The sequence below is a fragment of the Gymnoscopelus braueri genome (genome assembly GCF_963280865.1).
Source record: "Gymnoscopelus braueri genome assembly, chromosome: 7".
Classification (NCBI taxonomy): Eukaryota; Metazoa; Chordata; class Actinopteri; order Myctophiformes; family Myctophidae; genus Gymnoscopelus; species Gymnoscopelus braueri.
In genome coordinates, this window is record NC_137608.1 from 38,958,331 (window position 1) to 38,976,873 (window position 18,543).

General features: G+C 42.6%; 1 protein-coding gene across 4 annotated transcripts; it reads right to left on the bottom strand.

Moving 5' to 3' along the window:
• Window positions 1–9,841: 9,841 nt before the first annotated feature.
• LOC308089643 (uncharacterized protein) lies at window positions 9,842–17,793 on the bottom strand. 4 transcript variants are annotated; one of them, XM_080434496.1, is made up of 5 exons: window positions 17,520–17,793; window positions 15,558–15,738; window positions 11,905–12,151; window positions 11,216–11,543; window positions 9,842–10,811 (listed from the first exon to the last, which is right to left on the bottom strand). In XM_080434496.1, the coding sequence occupies exons 1-5, from the start codon at window positions 17,636–17,638 to the stop codon at window positions 10,661–10,663; spliced, it is 1,026 nt and encodes a 341-aa protein (XP_080290622.1). In that variant the 5' UTR covers window positions 17,639–17,793; the 3' UTR covers window positions 9,842–10,660. The 4 variants fall into 4 exon arrangements, with proteins under 4 accessions (XP_080290622.1, XP_080290621.1, XP_080290620.1 ...); XM_080434495.1 differs by having other exon boundaries at window positions 9,842–10,814; XM_080434494.1 differs by having other exon boundaries at window positions 11,191–11,543.
• Window positions 17,794–18,543: the final 750 nt, after the last annotated feature.

Consider the following 18,543-nt stretch of genomic DNA (forward strand, 5'->3'; position numbering starts at 1 on the left):
CACTGGTTTATGGGATTGAATACGTAGTTCGTTTTCGAATTCGAATTATCATTATTTTTTGTCCCGCATCTTTTGGCTGGCCTGTTATGATTAACCTGTAGTGGTTGGAACTTACAAGCTTAAAATTCTTTATATAAAGACTTTCTACGGCTTCCATATCCTCGATAGTATAGTGGTCAGTATCCCCGCCTGTCACGCGGGAGACCGGGGTTCAATTCCCCGTCGGGGAGGAAAATCTTTATTCTATTAATTTAGTACAAAGTACCGCAATGGAAACAAGCCATAGTCTAGTCACTGCAGGGGGTTATCATGCACCCCCCGGAATTATACTTAATCAGGTTTTTCTTATTGGAAAAAATGTGCTGAAAATGATGAGCTATGATAAAAAGTTGTCAAAATGTCCCACCTACCTCAAAATCCCCATTTTTGTATATGGCTCTGGCGAAATTATGTAAATGCAAATATTAATTCACCAAAATTCCAAAAATAGACATGGTAGTCTGAAATTTGTCATGGACTATCCTGACACATGGGGGTAAGTAGCAGAATAGCATTTTGGGGCTTGCTACCATTGTATTTATAAATATGATCTATATAATCCCCAGAAACACAGAAAAATATACTGTCCACTTGACAAACAACAAGAAAGATTGTAATTTTCCAGCACTTTTTTGTGAGTATCACTGCCCCACTTGTATATAGAAAACTTCCCATGTCCCTAAGCTTTAATTTAAGCCCAAGATGACCTTTCTATCTTGAAAATTACTCTTTCTGTAGCCAAAAGTCTGCACTATACCTCAAATCGGAGAAAATATAAAATTCAGTCAGTAACTTTCTAGAAGCCTAGAATCCAACAATAGGTTTCTATGTTCAAATAAGATGTCTAGACAGAGTTTTTAAGCAAGCTTTATAACATATAGCATAACATTACACACAAAACAACATCCTCTGTAATGAACAAGGAACTAAATACACACATTACAGCAACAGTGTACAAACAGTGTCCACCATATACACTAACTTGCACCATGCAGAACAAAATGCACAGTCACATTAATCAATCATCATAGAACACGTCAGAGTCAAAAAGTTCCTCAAATTCCTCAATCTCGTTGTCTTCTTGTCCATGATCTCCAGTGTCAAGGAGATCAACCAGTGAGGTTGGTAGGACTGGACCGCAGGACCACACTGGTGTCAATTCCCCTTCGGTTTTCAACCATCCCTGCCCTTCATCATAGGGGTTTGGTTTTTCCACAATAGCTTCATCAGCTCGCTTGTATAAGGCAACACGGTGGTTCACACGTTGGATGTGTGGCTTCAGAGCAGAGTAGCATGGAGGAAGGCGAGCCAGGTCAACTTTAGATTTAGAACTGAGTTTGTCATCCGTCCCCACCATTTTCTGCAGCAACTTGGCATGGGCGATGTCCACTGAAGACTCGTGACTCTGTCCATACAGCAGATCCGTACCTGGCTTACCGATAACAAACTGTCACTACACCTTGGGAAAACTGAATCCATCCTATTTGGGACCAAACATTCCCTCAGTAAAATGAAGGTAAATGACTTCAAGGTCAAAGTCGATGACACAATCATCACTAGCAAAGAAGAGATTACCTATTTGGGATGTATTCTTGACAAATACCTGACAGGTGAAAGCATGGCAACAAAGGTGGTCAAAGGAGTAAACCAGAGAACCAGATTTATGGGCAGAGTTTCCTTTTTTGTCAACCCTCAGGCCCTCAGGACCCTCTCAGGGGCCCTGATTCAGCCCCTTTTTGACTATGCTAGCTCCTCTTGGTACTCCTACACCTCAGTGTCACTGAAGACTAAGCTTCAAACCTCCCAAAACAAACTGATCCGACTACTTCTCGGACTGGGGCCCATGACCCACCTCTCTCCCACTCACTTTGCCAGCCTAGGCTGGCTCAGGGTGGAAGACAGGGTTAAACAACTAAAAATGGGTCTGGTCTTCAAAATTGTAAATGCAGATTTGCCCGAAATGCCCCCTATACCTGCATATCTGTATAAATACCTCGAAAAAGTTAGTGACACCCACAGCCATGAAACTAGAGGGAGCGTAAACAACAATCTGGTACCACCCACCCATAAAACAAACATGGGCAAATTCTCCTTCTATAGCACAGCCACCAAGGAATGGAATAGTCTAACCCCATCCCTCAAAAAATGCAGTTCGCTGGGCTCATTCAAAACAGCCCTAAAAACTCATCTTTCTGGAGGCCGAAAGAGGAGCTAGTACCAGTTTCCCTGTAGACAGACGACCCACCCCCTCCTCTTTTTTGTACATATTTTGTAATTCCTCATGCTTTTTTTGTGTATCATTTTTATTTTTCCATGCTCCCCCCCCCCTTTTTTTGTACATTTATTTTTTGTTTTATTTTTTTCATACTTCTTCTTTTTTTTGTACATAGTGGTATTTTGTCTGTATTATCTGTATTTTCATGTTGATTTTTGAACTGTTTGGTTGCTACTATATATGTCTATGAAATTAATTCAAGGACCCCAACGGAAACAAGTCCGCAAGGACTTTTTTGGCCGGACCTTTTAGACAAAAGCATTATAAATGTAACTGTGTTGTTTTACATTCTTTTGCCTAATACAAATTTCAATCAATCAATCAATCAAAAGACACGTGAATTGCTCCAACTGCCTCATCACCTCAGGCTTGACATTCCAGTCGTCGCCAAGCTGACGAAATGCCTCGTGAAATCTGGGATTCTTTTCCAGCTTTTTCAAGGGCCCCACCTTCCCCTTCCCTTTGAATGCACTGGTGCAGTCTTCTCCACTGAACACATAGAATCCCAGAAGAGTGGCACAGTAGTATTCTCCCAGGGATTCTGCCAGCTCAGAGAGGTTGAGAAGTTGGCGATGCTTCCCTGATCCTGTATCTAGGTAAACTGTCAACTTGATGGCATGAGCATGGTACAGAAGAATAGCTAAATTGTCTGTGTCAGGCGTTCTGACCACAGCCAAACACGTAGCTCTCAGAGTGCCCAAGTCGGTGCAACATCTTGGTGAGTTGCTTGCTTCGGAACAAGTGCCTGACAGTCTCACAGAGTAGAATGTGTTCTGGTAACTTCCATATCCCCTCTGACACTGCACGGCACAGGTCTTGCCCAATGGAGTATACCAGACTATTCACCTTTTCATCAGTCTCCATGTTTTCCTTGCCAGTCATAACCGTGCGTAGGAACGGGCTGGGGGCAAGAGATTTTCAGATGTAAGCTCCATGTCATCGGCTGTTGGAGGCCACAGTAGGTCTTTGGAGTCGCTGAAAGCCTGTTGAATACTCTGACGAAGTTGGAGAGCAACATTTTGGTGCTCGTCTGTGCTTCCTAGAGTGTAAGCTTGTGCAAGAGCACTAGAAACTGTGAGATGTGAACTGTACACAAGCCAGAATGAAATGGCTTTATGATGCTCAACCTTCGTGAAGTTGATATGCTCCTTGATGGGGTCTTTCTGTAGGCGTTTCATTAGCTTTTCAGAACGATAATTTGAGTTCTCGTACCCATTCAGTTTCAATTGTTCGACATAGACCAAGCGTAAGGAACATAGCTGTAGGACTTCATTTTGCTGGATGATATGAGTTTGAATGTGTTCCAATACCGAGATTAATGCTTTTTCATGGGCAGCTGACATACAATCCTGTTCAGTACCCTTGGCTCCTTTGGCTATTTGAATCCTGCGTTCATAGTTAGTGAATGCTGTGTGGAAAGAGTTAAAGCATGAATGGTGATGTTTGGCCTCACAAGCAAAGAGATCTTTGCCTTTCACCTGTCTATGAAGTCGAACTAGACCCATTTTCTCTGCCCTTGATTCAATTTTCTCCCATGCATTTGTTTTGTTCCTATAAGACGAGAACAATTCAGGTCTCTCTGTTTTCCGATGACTGACTTTGATCGCAACTTTGTTACAAAAAATGCACTCTGGTGGGAAGATGGGACCAGATGACGATCGGCGGGGCGATTGATACCCCCTTGAGGTTGATGGTTCTGGTTCGGCATCATGTCCTAGGAGATTAAGGTTGGCAGTAAAGCGCAGATAACAGTTGCGGTGATATCCAACACTTTCCAGGTCATCAGGCAGAGTTGAAGGGATCTGGTCACAGACTGACTGCATGCGATATGGAGAGGGTGACCACCCGTCCCGAAATTCGCGGGACAGTCCCGAAATTGGACCCTGTGTCCCGCACAAGCAGAGCAATGTCCCGAAAATCAAAGATGAAAAAAAGAAATGGTAAAATCAGGCAAAAATAAGAATTAAATAACATAACCCTAACCTAACCCTAATCCTAACCCTAAAACCGAAATAAATAAACCAAAAACTGCGCGCGCGTGTGCATGTGTCCCGCGAAACGGGTTCATCTGTCCCTCAATGGACCTGTTTGAAGGTAGTCACCCTCATGTGATTGTTGGAATCGTTGGTCCCGGATTGAGTGATCATGCCAGGATATACAGACATAGTGGTATAATAATAAGACTTTTACCTGACAAGACTACTGAGGATTGACTTATATTAGTTGTGTAATTTGAGCAACACCTAGTGAGAAAATTGAGACATTGCTTGCAAGGATTGTATACTCTGTTGGGCTTTCGCACATAACTGCATCATTCTGCCACATTGTTTTCCAAAATACCTTTTTGTAAATTTTCTCATATCTACTATCCAAATGATTAAAAGAAAAAGTTTGAAAAATAAAAAATAAAAAGTGAATTGCAGTGACTAGTCTACTACAGACATGTACATATCGATATTGCTTTTCACTGTTAATACCCAGTACGTATGTAACCATTACATTTAAATACCCACGGTACATGCATACATATGCCCTTTTACCATGAAAGATTTGTGACTTCTTTACATGTGCCTAACTTTGTTACTGTTGCTGCTACGCTAATGGGGGTTTACTGCATCTTATCTTATCTTACATTTCAAAGTCAAAACACATGAAAGTAAACACGTCCAAATTGCATACTATATGGAGTAAAACATAAAGAGAATCAAACGCATCCTAAAATTAAATAAATGCATGTGAAGGTGCATTGGTGCAAACCCTGCCTGCACCAACATATTGTTTTATGTCTCTCGATTGTGATCTTCACCTTTGACTTTTTCAAACCAAAACTTGTATTGCTAACAGACAGACGAACAAACAGAACCCCCATTGAACTCTGTTGGCTGAGGTAAAGTAAAATCCGGAATGAAAGGGAGTTTTGGTGGTAATCCAAGTTAAGGATTTGGTTCAAATGAGCTGGATGTGAACTCTGAATCAGGTAAGGTCCATGCAAGGATTTGGGATATAGGCTAGTTATGTCATGACCATATAAAAAAAATAGGGTCATGGACATGACCTAGGTCAGTACATTTCAAGGACCACCAGTTTAGTATGCATTAGGCATTACACCCTCATAACTCTGAGAGTGTACAAATAGAACCAAATGGACCCATAAGCGTCCATTTGGTTCATTTGTACTCTTCATTTGTACACTCTCAGAGTTACAGAACTTACAGATATGTAGGGGTCCATTTGGTTCCAAACTATCGAACATTTTAGCTGGAGACCCACCCATTGGAACCCCCCCAAGGACCCTACTTTGAGAACCACTGACCTAAGTGTCTCATGATCGGGCAAGTTGAAAGACACCTTAGTCCATGTGTGTTTGCCGGGGTTCTCATCTGCTTAAGAAACTGCCATTCCATAATATTTGTCAGGTGAGGTCAGCCACTTTCATTCTAGTGTTTGACTGTTCGATTGATTGATTGATTGATTGACTGAAGGACTACAGCTGGATAGCAAACCTCTTCAGTTTATCGCTGACTCAAAGTATCTCTCTTGGAGGCAGTGGCAAGCACATTGCCCTCTGTAAGTGAATGAACCAATGAAATTGACATTTTATTGATAGTAGAGCGGATAAAAGCAATATTTTGGGAGAATCGTTCACTTGGTGATACAAGCGTGAAACTTGGTACAGATCATCTTTAGAGGTCATGTATCGATTTTTTTAATCGAGCCACTTGAAAATCAAAGATGGCGACCATTTTTCAAGATGGCCGACATCTTAGTGGGCAGTTAAGTGATATGATGGTTTATTTGGTGATACAAGCATGAAAATCGGCATGAGCAGTCTCTGTGGGTCACTTGACAATAGGCCACCCACAGCTACTTGAAATTTCAAGATGGCGGCCATTTTTCAAGATGGCCAACACTTTAGTGGAGCAATTAAGTTATATAATGGTTTATTTGGTGATACAAGCATGAACATTGGCATGAGCAGTCTCTGTGGGTCACTTGACAATAGGCCACCCACAGCTACTTGAAATTTCAAGATGGCGGCCATTTTTCAAGATGGCCAACACTTTAGTGGAGCAATTAAGTTATATAATGGTTTATTTGGTGATACAAGCATTAAATTTGGCATGAGCAGTCTCTAAGGGTTGCTTGACAAGAAAACACTCCCAGCCACTTTACATTTCTATTTTCAAGATGGCCGCCCCCTGGATCCTCAAAAGATACATTTTCTCATAGAAATTTATGTTTTTTTTTCATTAAGGACGATTATACGATTATTATTATTATGCTAAAGAACAACTTTTAACACATCACAATATAGTTGTGTTGATTTGTTGATCATAGATAGATTAGATAAGAGTGAATATCTGCACTACCAGGGCACACTGGTGATATATCACTGCTGTTAAACTCAGAGTGGGGTTCAATGTCAGCTAATTGAAAGTTGGTATCCCAAATGCTGTCTAATTTACCCCAAAACAGTTAGATAGCCGCACCTGAATTGACAGGTTGTGCCAGCACGGGAGAGCCGAGCCAAGGTTAATGGGGTTTTAGTTAACCGGATGGTGTACAGATCGCTCAGGATTTAAATGGCATTGGATGAACGATCGAACTAAGTGTAGGGTTAAGGCACGAACTTAGTTGTATCCCATACATCAAAGTGCTTGGTAAAAGGTGGTAAAAGGATAAACCCTCGGCCTCTGCCTATGCTGCAGACATGGCAGAAGCCATCATAACAGTTGTGAAAACTAACTGGGACAGATGTTTAATTTGTCAGCAGGTCACCAAGGAAAAACTCATTCAGCCGAGTTTATTCAACAGAGAGCACGATCGTACTGGTTATGATACCATTGCAAGAAATGTTCCATTATTTCATAAGATCAATGCTCTGCCTATCTTACTTAGTCCAACCCGACTAGATGAAGGTGATGGCATAGAAAGCACATCGACAAGAAACAGAGCAAAATATAATTCAAGCTGTAAACTTAGGTTCAACAACACAGAGCTGAAAGGGCCCAAAAGAGAGCATCTACATCTGCTGAAGACACTGAAGATACCAAAGATATCCATGTCAAGAGGCCAAGAAGATCTAATGTATGACCGGTCCAGCGATGTCACAACTGTGAACGAGGCCAGGCTTGATCTCTTTGCCAGAAAGCAAAGACAATATGACTTGATCCCACCAACTCAAGCAGCACTCAAAGAGCATGCCAAACATGCTTCTTATGAGGCTGGATACGTGTGGGGACAGGCATTGAAGCGACATCCACAAATGCCGAGCCCATCTGACTGGGGATGGGTGGAACAGGACGAGAAGTGGAAAGTCTTCTGGACTCCACTTCCACCTATTGCGGAGAGTTGTTGGGAGTTGACCAAATGTGGGTGCTCCAAGGCATGTACTGGAAGGTGTAACTGCTTCAGATATGGACTCAGTTTCACATGCCTATGTAGTTGCCCCTGCTAGAACCTATTTGCATGTTTATTTTGCCAGAGTTATTCCCTGTTGTCCTCTGTGTTTTCAAGTGGAGGCCTATGGCTCGGCTTCCCCTCGTCACATCGACGCATCATGTTTTACTTTTTATCTAGTCTATTACTGTGTAATTTTCAGTTGTTACTTTGTAACATTGCTTCCACTGCCTTCCACTGCCATATCTAACAGTGAAGCACATTTTCAGTTTAGTTCCTTAGTATCGTTTGTCATGGTTCCGTGGCTATTGCCATTCAGTATTAGCCATTACTCATAATTTTGGAGCGCTGTCCGTTCAGCACCACAACTGTGCTTATCAGCACCACAACTGTGCTAATTTATTCATCTTATTTTTTGTATCCCCACCCCTTAGTATTTATTTGACACATGTAATGGCTGTTAGTTTAAAAAAAACAATATATATATATATATATATATATATATATATATATATATATATATATATATATATATATATATATCCTCCCTTGTGACTGTTACCTTGTCGTGGTAAGGGAGCTTGTTTAGGCCTACCTCAGTGAACCCTGAGAGCTATGCCGGTGGGAGGCAACTCCTGACAGGTCTTACCAAACTGGACAGGTCGTGGGCGAGGAGTCAGACAAAACACAGTCAAACAACCTCTCTTGACAGAGCTTTTTGAGGAACCCAATACATTTCTATGAGAAAAGGTATCATTTAAAGATTGACATCTTGAAATTTCAAGTGGCTGTGGGCGGTTTCTTGTCAAATGACCTTTTGAGACGGCTAATGGCAATTTTCATGCTTGTATCACCAACTAAATGATTTCTTAAGCTTAACTAGTCCACTAAGGTGGTGGCCATCTTGAAAAATGGCCGCCATCTTGACATTTCAAGTAGCTGTGGGTGGCTTATTGTCAAGTGACCCACAGAGACTGCTCATGCCAATTTTCATGCTTGTATCACCAAATGAACCATTATATAACTTAAATGCTCCACTAAAGTGTTGGCCATCTTGAAAAATGGCCGCCATCTTGAAATTTCAAGTAGCTGTGGGTGGCCTATTGTCAAGTGACCCACAGAGACTGCTCATGCCAATTTTCATGCTTGTATCACCAAATAAACCATCATATCACTTAACTGCCCACTAAGGTATCGGCCATCTTGAAAAATGGCCGCCATCTTGGATTTTTGAGTGGCTCGATTAAAAAAGTCAAAGAGTTGACCTAAAGGAATGTTCATGCCAATTTTCACGCTTGTATCACAAAGTGAACGATTGTTCCTACTATCCGCTCTACTATGAACACAGCTTGGCTCTTGGTGCGGCCTGGTGAATTGGACGTATGCCAAACTGAGGAGGAGCCTGAGGCGAAATCAACACATTCTTTCTTCCTTTCTTTTCCCCACTCAGAAAATTGAGAAATACTGTATGTCTTCAATACCACAATATTTCATCCCTTTTGAATCTTTTTGTCTGGCTCCCTTAAAGGGATAGTTCACCCCCAAAATGACTTTTTTTCTATCGATTAGTCACCCCATGGGGACTTGAATTCATGGATATTTTTTTGTTTTGTCGCATTCCTAAGCCAAGAATTTGATGACCAGCGGACCGGTAGGCAGCGGTTCCGGTAGGAGACACAAAGGAGACTCTGTGTCTCCTACCGGAACCGTTGCCGGTCATCAAATTAGTGACTAATCGATAGGAATTTTTTTTGGGGGTGAACTATCCCTTTAAGCCCTTTATTGAAAAGCTGGGTAACAGGACAGATGAGCACCAAAACCATCTGGGCACTAGGGACATGTGGACACCTGGACGAGTGGGCACATAGGGGTGGAGATAACTGGGAACCAGGAGAGGTGGGCACCTGGAAAACTGGGCACAATAACCATCTGGGCACTAGGGACATGTGGGCACCTGGAGAGGTGGGCAGCTGGACTACTGGGCACTAGGGACATGTGGGCACCTGAATTAGGAAGTGTTTTTTTTTAACTTGACATAGCATGCTGCTTTGTTGTTGGTAAGTGATATTTAACCCACTGTTCTTTAAACTCCCAAACATAACACAACAACAAGGTCAAAGGTACAATATAAGAGTTTATTTGTCAAATTAGTCCTGAGGTAAAAAAGTCTTGCCACAGACATTACAAGAATAGGGCTGAGGGTGAATCTTACTGTAGAAAAACGTTCCGCATTCAGGACAGAGTTGGCGGAGATTTTAGGCCAGGGTTCCCCAATTACTTTTCCCCAAGGGCCATTGAAATAGAGTGCAAGAACATACCAAATGAGCATTGCATGCCTGGGTACCAAGCCGAGGGCCAGGGGCATTGAGGGCGCCGAAATCGCGCACGCGCGAGCGCTATTTCTTTTGTTTTTTATTCGTTTTTTTTCTCTAATCGAGCTAATTTGACACTGTGTTATTTTAGGCCTGGGATTCTTAAATCCTGTGTTGAGGGTCACACAAGGAAAAAATGCACTCTGGAAACAAAATAAGTCTGCTTGAAAAGTAATACAGATTAACAGCAGCCAGTTATACATACTGAAAATCTAAATAAGTCCAGAATCAACAATTTACTTACAGATGTGTTTGTTAGTCTGCTTGAACAGTAATACAGATTTTTTTTTCTTCAAAAAAATAATAATAAAATATAATCAAAAAAAGAAATGTTTTTTCAATCTTTTATTTTTTTATGACAGGAGTCGTCGCGGGCCGGACAGTTGCCCCTCGCGGGCCGCAAATGGCCCGCGGGCCGCCTATTGGGGAACCCTGTTTTAGGCCATGATGTTGGAGCTGCAGCTGGTCCCTGCTGCCCTGCGTTTTCACCTGCAGCGGCGTAGGGGACTGGATGGGCATGTGGGGCTGAGTCTGTGGGGGCAACTGGCCCTGGGGGGTGGCAGAGGGAGGGGTGCTAGTGGCAGTCAGGAGGGTGGCCCCTGGCCCCTGCCTGGACTGGGGCAGGGGCCACCCTTCTGACTGCCACTAGCGACCCCAGGCCGGCCGGGCAGGGGTCTGGGTGGGGGTGGGGGTGGCAGAGTGGGGCTGTCCGGGGGTTGTAGTTGCTGCTGAAGGAGAAGAGAAAGAAGAACATGGCACTAAGAACATGAATACTTTTAGTTAAACTGCATTTGTTTTTATTCACATAAATGATTTTTATGTGAATAAGGGCGATGGGATTCTCTGATTTTTGTGTTAAATTGTGTTAGCCCAGTCGCATTTTTCTTTTTCATGCTGAGCATGAATGCTCTATACAGCAATGCCCTGCACACTCCCACAGAAACACACAAATTATGTCAGCCTGGTCATATTTAGAGGTGTACAGTAAATTATGTAGAAAGCAACTTAATAATTATGTAGCTGATTCCACGGCTAGCAAATCATTTTATGAAAGCACAGCATTTATATTCTGTATTTGACATTGTTGAGTCTGTATTGACTTACTGTGTAGTTGTGCTCATGGTTGTACCTGTGCTTGAGGAGGGCACAGGTGTGAAGAGGAAGCCCTGGATCTGGCCGCTTGGCAACGATTCCTCCACGAGCTGCTGTCCAGGGCTGGGGATCACCGTCACTCCCTGTGGGATGATCTATAGCTGGCCTGTGGCCTGGACCTGACCGTGGCGAGAGAGGATAGGAGAGAGACAGCCGACCATCAATACGTCTGAACACACCAAGTATAGTGCCAACCACGAGGGTGGCCCCTGCCTGGACTGGGGCAGCGGCCTGCTGCACCACAGGCTGAGCTGGGGTCTGGATGTGGGTGGCGGAGCGGAGCTGTCCGGCAGCTGTAGTTGCTGCTGGAGGAGAAGAGAAAGAAGATCATGGCACTAGCACCATAAATACATTTAGACAAACTTGCAAAAGAGCTGTTATTAAAAGGAATGGTTTGAGCAATCGGATTGCAATCTAACCCCAATGTGTGCTGGATGCATTTAGAACACCTAGATTCTAATGTGAATAAGGGCGATAGGATTCTCTGATTATTCCAGTCACATTTAATAGCAGGTGTAAATTATGTAGAAAGAAACGATGATGTGGTCACATCAATTCCAAGGCTAACAATTTTGTGACTTGGACATCTTTTGTATTTCACATTGTTTAGTCTGTACTGACTTACTGTACAGTATGTGTATGTGGGTATTGTGATCATGGTCATACCTGTGCTTGAGGTAGGCATGGCAGTGCGAGCAACAGGGGTGAAGAGGAAGCCCTGGATCTGGCCGCTGGGCAACAAGGCCTCCATGAGCTGCTGTCCAGGGCTGGGGATCACCGTCACTCCCTGTGGAATGATCTGCAGCTGGCCTGTGGCCTGACCCTGATACTGGATCACTGTCAGCGTCAGTTGATCTTGCTGGGCACCGCTGGCCGGACAGTCCACTCCTGATGCAGCTTGATGCTGCTGCTTCTGTGGCAGAGAGAGGATAGAGGACAGAGTAAGGGGGAAAGGGGAGAGGTGACAGTGAGGAGAGAGATGTCAGCAGTAGCTGGCATGTCAGATAATAACACAAAGTACTGGTGAAACACCATGGCAGATGGGATAAATCCATTCACTGATGAGGTTTTGATTGTACAACATGAGACTTGTTACAAGGAGAAGGAGAATGAGGCATGTTCAGATGCTGCTGCAGTTCCAGCAGTTCACACTTGTATTAGAGCTCCCTCTACTGGATAAGTCTAGTAAACCGCAACATTCAAACAGACAAGCATAAATAATCATTCTAGCTATTTATTATATTATATCGATCATTAGCCTAGTTAAAGCAAAATGATATGGCCGTGTGCGCATTGTGCTGCCGCTTGCTGCAGGCACACATTGTTTATTGTTTTAATTAAAGGTGTTGCGTGTGGCCATGACATCATTCACTCAATCACTGACTAACCCCCACTGTCTCTCCTCTCCCCCAGGCTGGCACACCTGCAGCAGATCTGAAATTGCTGCCGCCCCAATTACCAGCCTCTATAAAAGCCAGCCAGATTCAGGTCCTCTTATAAGACAAAGACCCAGCAACAGCCTCGAATCTCACACCATTGATTATTTAGGCTAGAAAGCCATTTCTTTTAAGTTACTTATTTTATTTTAGTTTGGCCCGGGGATGGCCGGTAGTTCTATCTTTTCGTTTAGCTTTTAGTTTAGTAGAACTTGGTTTTGTCAGTTAGGGAGGGGGGAGCATCTTCGGCGTCCCTATAGGGGGTGGCCTGGTCCCCCCTCCATTCTATCCATTCTATTTAGTTTGACCGGAATCTCCAGGCCTCCTTTTGGTTTCCTGATTTCAGTTTTGGTAAAGTACTTTATGTTATGTTTGTTCCTCAATGCTTACTTTTTGTTGTGGGAAGTGAATAAAAGCTATTTAAACTTTGCCAATCTTTTGTGGTGTCCATCCTTATGTTGGTCTCCAATTTGAGCCACTGTTTTGTTGAATTGTTTGGAGGCCGTAACATAATGGGGGCTAGTCAAAACATATTTTTTCTATGACTATTGATTAAAATCTGCTATATTTTGTTGGTGTGTACATTTAATTTGAAGGTTTGGATTTATTTTGTCCACCTACATTTGGGCTGTCATTTGTTTGCAAAGTATATCAGTATTTCCTTTCAGCATTAATTAGTTTAACTTAATTTTACAGAGTTTCTGATAATATTATGGGATGTGGACCGTATGGGAGCGTTCTACTGCCCTGTCCATGGCTGTGAAGCGCCTCTGTGAGCTCCTGATCTACGTTGTAGTCTGGGAACAGGATCATCCAAAGAGAGATCTGACACAGAGGGATCTGATGGACATCTTGTTGGACCTGTTGTCTGTCCTGGTGGACTTCTGGTGTCAGCAGCACGTCAAACGCAACCGCGTCCTCAGGGAGAAGAGTCTGAACGATCTAGCCGAATGTGTCGCTGTGCTCGGCCAAGACCTTTCTACAGAGGTTCTGGTGGACTTGGTGCACAGAATCATGATACACCTGGATGTCTCGCTAAAAGAAAGGAGAGGCTTCACCCTGTAGAGCGTGGTGCAGAAGGGACGCCATGCACTTTGGCCCGGGGACAAGTAGGTTTTGATATCTGCCAACGCGATAGAGAAGAGTCCACCCTCCACCATGATACTTGCATAGTTGAACTCTCCTCTTGACCACATTTCCTGGACAACGGGATGGACAGAGGGCTCCGTCGATGAGTGGGTATTAGACATATCGCAGACCATGTATGTGTTGGATTGCGTGGGCCGCTCCTCAATTGTGAGAGCATACATTCTGCTCTGCCTCCAGTTTAGAGAAGTCCTCCTCATGCTCAGTCTCCTCTGCATCTGACGGCTCAAAAGCATCTTCACAATGGTTATTGCATCCGATGTACGTTCCACCAAGCGCCTAGATTCCATTGACCAGCTTCCCCCATTTTGGAGCCAATCTTGATCCCGGAGATCTGGAACACACGTTTGTGGTTTCGCCATCCTAGGACTACATTCCTCCTCCTCACCTCGTCCACGCCCACAATCACGTTCAGAATCAAATCAATCACCTGAAGCACCTTTTAATGTTGAATTCCATCAGAAACAACAACACAGACCGCTCGAGCTGCCGCCTCAAATATGCAACCATCAGCTCCGTTGACTCTGTTCAACCCTCTAAGGAGGTTCTTCTTTTCGGGGCGGTTCTCCTTCCCAGGGCTGGTGTCATCAGGACCTCTCATTCCAGATGCTGTCCCTGGGCCGGTCCAGCTGTGTGCGTCGGGTTCATTCCCTGGCCAAGACCTGCTGCTGCCGCTGTCTGCTCGACTACAACCCCCACCTAACATCAGACACATATTTCACTTTCAACCATGTTTGGGGTAATTTTAACATCTACTCTGGGTAGACGTTAAAATGATCCAAAACAAGTTTGAAAGTGAAATATCCAATTAACATATGAAAGATAATATACACCAAAATAGTCTAAATATAGATAACCTTGTTCCCATGCCCTAGGGCCTAAGCACCATGCAGTGCAGTGGTTATCTTTATAATTTCTCAAATTATTTAAGCATGTAGGCTACATGTTCATGTGTTTGACGAACAGTGAAGATTCCTGGCTTGGCTACCCTCTACCTTTTCCCCCATTATTTGCACTTTAAACCTGGTCTTATTTGAATGGCATATAACGCACTTTATTTAGCACCTGCACTTTACTGTTTAAAAAGTTATTGCTGCACATTTTGCTATTTATTTGCGCCCTGCTATTTGCACACAAAATAAACCCTAACCACCTATGGCGCCGCCAACCTTACTAAAATACACTCAATACAATCACTCTTAAAATACAAATGGGGCCCATTTGTATTTTAAGTGATTGTATTGAGTGTATTTTAGTAAGGTTGGCGGCGCCATAGGAGGCTAGGGTTTATTTTTAGGATTGTATTTTTTTTGGTTCATTTTGTATTTTATGCCACAGAGCAGGCCTCTTGTATTAGGGATGAAATAATAAATGTATGTTTACCCTTTTTATTCACTGTGTCAGCATCAGCTTTCTCTTGTGGTTTTGAAATGTGTTGTTCTCATTAAGTCTAAGTACTTACCTGGTTTATCACGAACCTGTGTGTAACCTTGAAAAGTAAAGTTGATTATAGGGGACCTTCCTCTCAAACAAAGGTGGCGTAATCGACAAACAGTTATTTATACAGACTTTTACAACAATTATGCACCCCTCACTTTAATAGTGTACCTGATATTTTATTGTTGTAAGCTCATTGTAAATTACAATTAAACTCACCATGCCAAATTTGAGTATAACTGGGCAAGTCAAATGTAACAAAGTTGGCCACCCACGTTACATATTCACATTATCAATTACCTTTGCTTTATATATTTTCTTGCATGTACTTTCTTCACTGTCCTCCTCGGCCAGGTCCTCCTCAATGGGCGGAATGCCCTTCACACGTGCAGGGAACCATATTGGACCCTTCTGAAGTCCCTTTGTAAAGTGGCAGCTGCACACTCTAGAATTGTTATTGGGCTTTTTCCGGTCTCCACGCCTGAAAGGAAATTATAATACATCCCCAATAAGTATATACATGGGGTAGGCATGATGAAGTAATCATATAAAAAAACGTGCAATTACATGTCTAGCTACAGTCAATGAGTTATTGTTCGAGCTGTAGATTAAATTAAAAGATATATATATGACCAGTAGTGCAACAATATATATTACTTTGGGTAGTTGAATTTATATACAAACACACACAGACAAGTGTCCATAGCATATAGGCTATACACACACACACACACACACACACACACACACACACACACACATGTGTATAAATATATATATCTCTATATATTAGACCCTGCAGAAAAATGCGATTATGCGATCGCAGAATTGACCGCATAATCAGCAAAATGGCGCATCATTATGCGGGGGTAAAATAAGGCTGCATCGCATAATATGCGCATCGCATTTTTCGCAACTTTCTCACTTTTCGCATCGCATATTTCACCGCATAAAATTGCAAAAAAACCGCATATTTCATCGCAAAATCAAGGATTTTAGCCCGCATAATCAAGGATTTTTGCCCGCGTTTTTTCTGGAGGGTCTAAATATACAAACACCAAGTGGTTGGATTTCCCGGTCATCTTTTGGTAGGACTCTGACGTCACGCATATTGTCGCCCCGGAAGGGATAACTTTTCTTTACGTGTAACATTATTGGTAACTATGTGAATCACAAATTAACATCCATTTATTAAATCAATAAATGTGTGTCTCTCTCTCCCAAAAATGGAGATGCCTGATGTCAGAGTATTGACGTCATAGACTGACCTCCAAATACTCAGACAATGGGTAGTACTGACATTACAATACTGACATCATAGATCAGTGGTTCTCAACCTATGGGTCGGGACCCCCATGGGGGGTCCACACATGATTTTGGGGGCGTCCCCAGATGACAGTGAAGTGACAATTTAATGACTTGTAAGACCTTATTTAATACTAGTGGCTGTCATTGTGAATTGTACTTCCATGTACTGTTTCCATGTCTTTTATAAATAAAGTATTCAATCAATCAAATAGATGACTGACTGACAGACTGGCCGTCCAAGTACTCCGACAACGCATACTACAATCGTTTAAATAATAATAATCATCAACATCATCTTGTTCTTGAGATCCACAAGGGAACAGTGGCTCCAATGTGGAGCCTGTGACGTCATTTATCTATGACGTCAGTTGTCTGACAAGATGACATGCCTCTAGCTGTAGTATACAACCCTCGTAGACGTATTTATGATTCTGACGTTTTCAATCTACGAGAGCTCTGCGAGAGCTGTGGCCGAACGCCATTTTTTCACCCTCGTTTACTTCCTGTTTACATTTAGTGTAATTCCGGGTTCCACCGGATGCGCCCCGTCACTACCCATCACTACCGCCCATTGGGAACTTCCGACAGAATCGGCCACAGACGGCATTAAAACACTTCTTTATTGAAAGATATGGATTATTACATTACACTACTACCCCGTAGACCCAGTTAACATTTGGGGCTCGGCGGTAAGCACCTTTATTTTCATTTTGTACAATGTTTGGAGTGTCTACGGGGCATAGTGCAGAGAGTCCAGGTCACTATGGGAAGTGCACCCTACAACTCTCGTAGATTGAAAACGTCAGAATCATAAATACGTCTACGAGGGTTGTATACTACAGCTAACATGCCTCCAAATTTGAGCAAAGGTTTCAGAATTCAGCCTGATCTGAGCCAGACAGTCCGCATCCTGCAGAGCCACAACACAAGCAACGTTATACTTATCATCATGACCTTATATTTAGAATCCAGCGTCTCCTCGCAGAGCTCCCCAGACTCTTGGGGAATCGGTGGAAATGGCATTTATGGACGCCAGCTCTGTGCTTGCAGTCAGGAACGAAGCACGCTACCATAATAGTTACACCTATTATACACTCACACAAACTACAATTACAATATGTATGTTACGAGTCGACCAACTCTGTGGTTACGACACTCATATTAACAATACAAACACTATGTTAAAATGCTATGCATTCAAGAAGCAAACAAACTGATGCTGTCGCTAGCCAATAGAGCATCGCAGTTCCCGCCCACTTCCTGGTTTTTTTTCGTGGTGCCGGAAGGAACAACTCAATGCATTTTCCCATTGACATTTCCAAAAATATTTGTATCTATTAATTTAAGCCTCGAATCAAGCCATCATGACATGACATGAATCATGACCATAAAACGTTTGATTCTGTGATTTTTTTTTGTTTTGAAAACGGCAAAACAAAGGGTATTTATTAAATATAGTATATCATATAATTAAATATAAAATAAAAAAAATCACAGAAAAAAACGTTTTATGGTCATGATTCATGTCATGTCATGATGGCTTGATTCGAGGCTTAAATTAATAGATATAAATATTTTTGGAAATGTCAATGGGAAAAATGCATTGAGTTGTTCCTTCCGGCACCACGAAAAACCAGGAAGTGGGGTAGAAGTGGAGAAACAAGCGGCCAGGTCTATGAAAACAAGCGAAAGAGAAAGTTTTACCACTTTAAATCAGCTATTTAAAAATAGCAGCTTGCAGATCTGTTTTTTTTTTTTTAAGTGAAATATTTCGAACATTTTAACAACACTATGGGGGTCCCTGGCACAAAGCATTTTCAGATGGGGGTCCACGGACAAATACATATTAATCCGGGGTCCTTGACATGAAAAAAAGAAATTAGGTAGCAAGCCCAATTACATAAGCAACAACACTTTAGAAACCCAAAACCCAAAAGAAAACCAAAGCCCAAAAGAAGCCTAAAAAACAGCAACCCAC

Bases quoted from the DNA above. Each gene is read 5' to 3' on its own strand.
- LOC308089643 (XM_080434497.1), bottom strand. From the start codon at position 17,638: ATGGTAGCGTGCTTCGTTCCTGACTGCAAGCACAGAGCTGGCGTCCAT. The intron at 15,739-17,519 runs GTCATGATGATA...ATTTCCTTTCAG, and splicing joins CGCTGGATTCTAAATATAAG to GCGTGGAGACCGGAAAAAGC. The intron at 10,815-11,190 runs GTAAGTCAATAC...CTTCTCCTTCAG, and splicing joins ACCATGAGCACAACTACACA to CAGCAACTACAACCCCCGGA.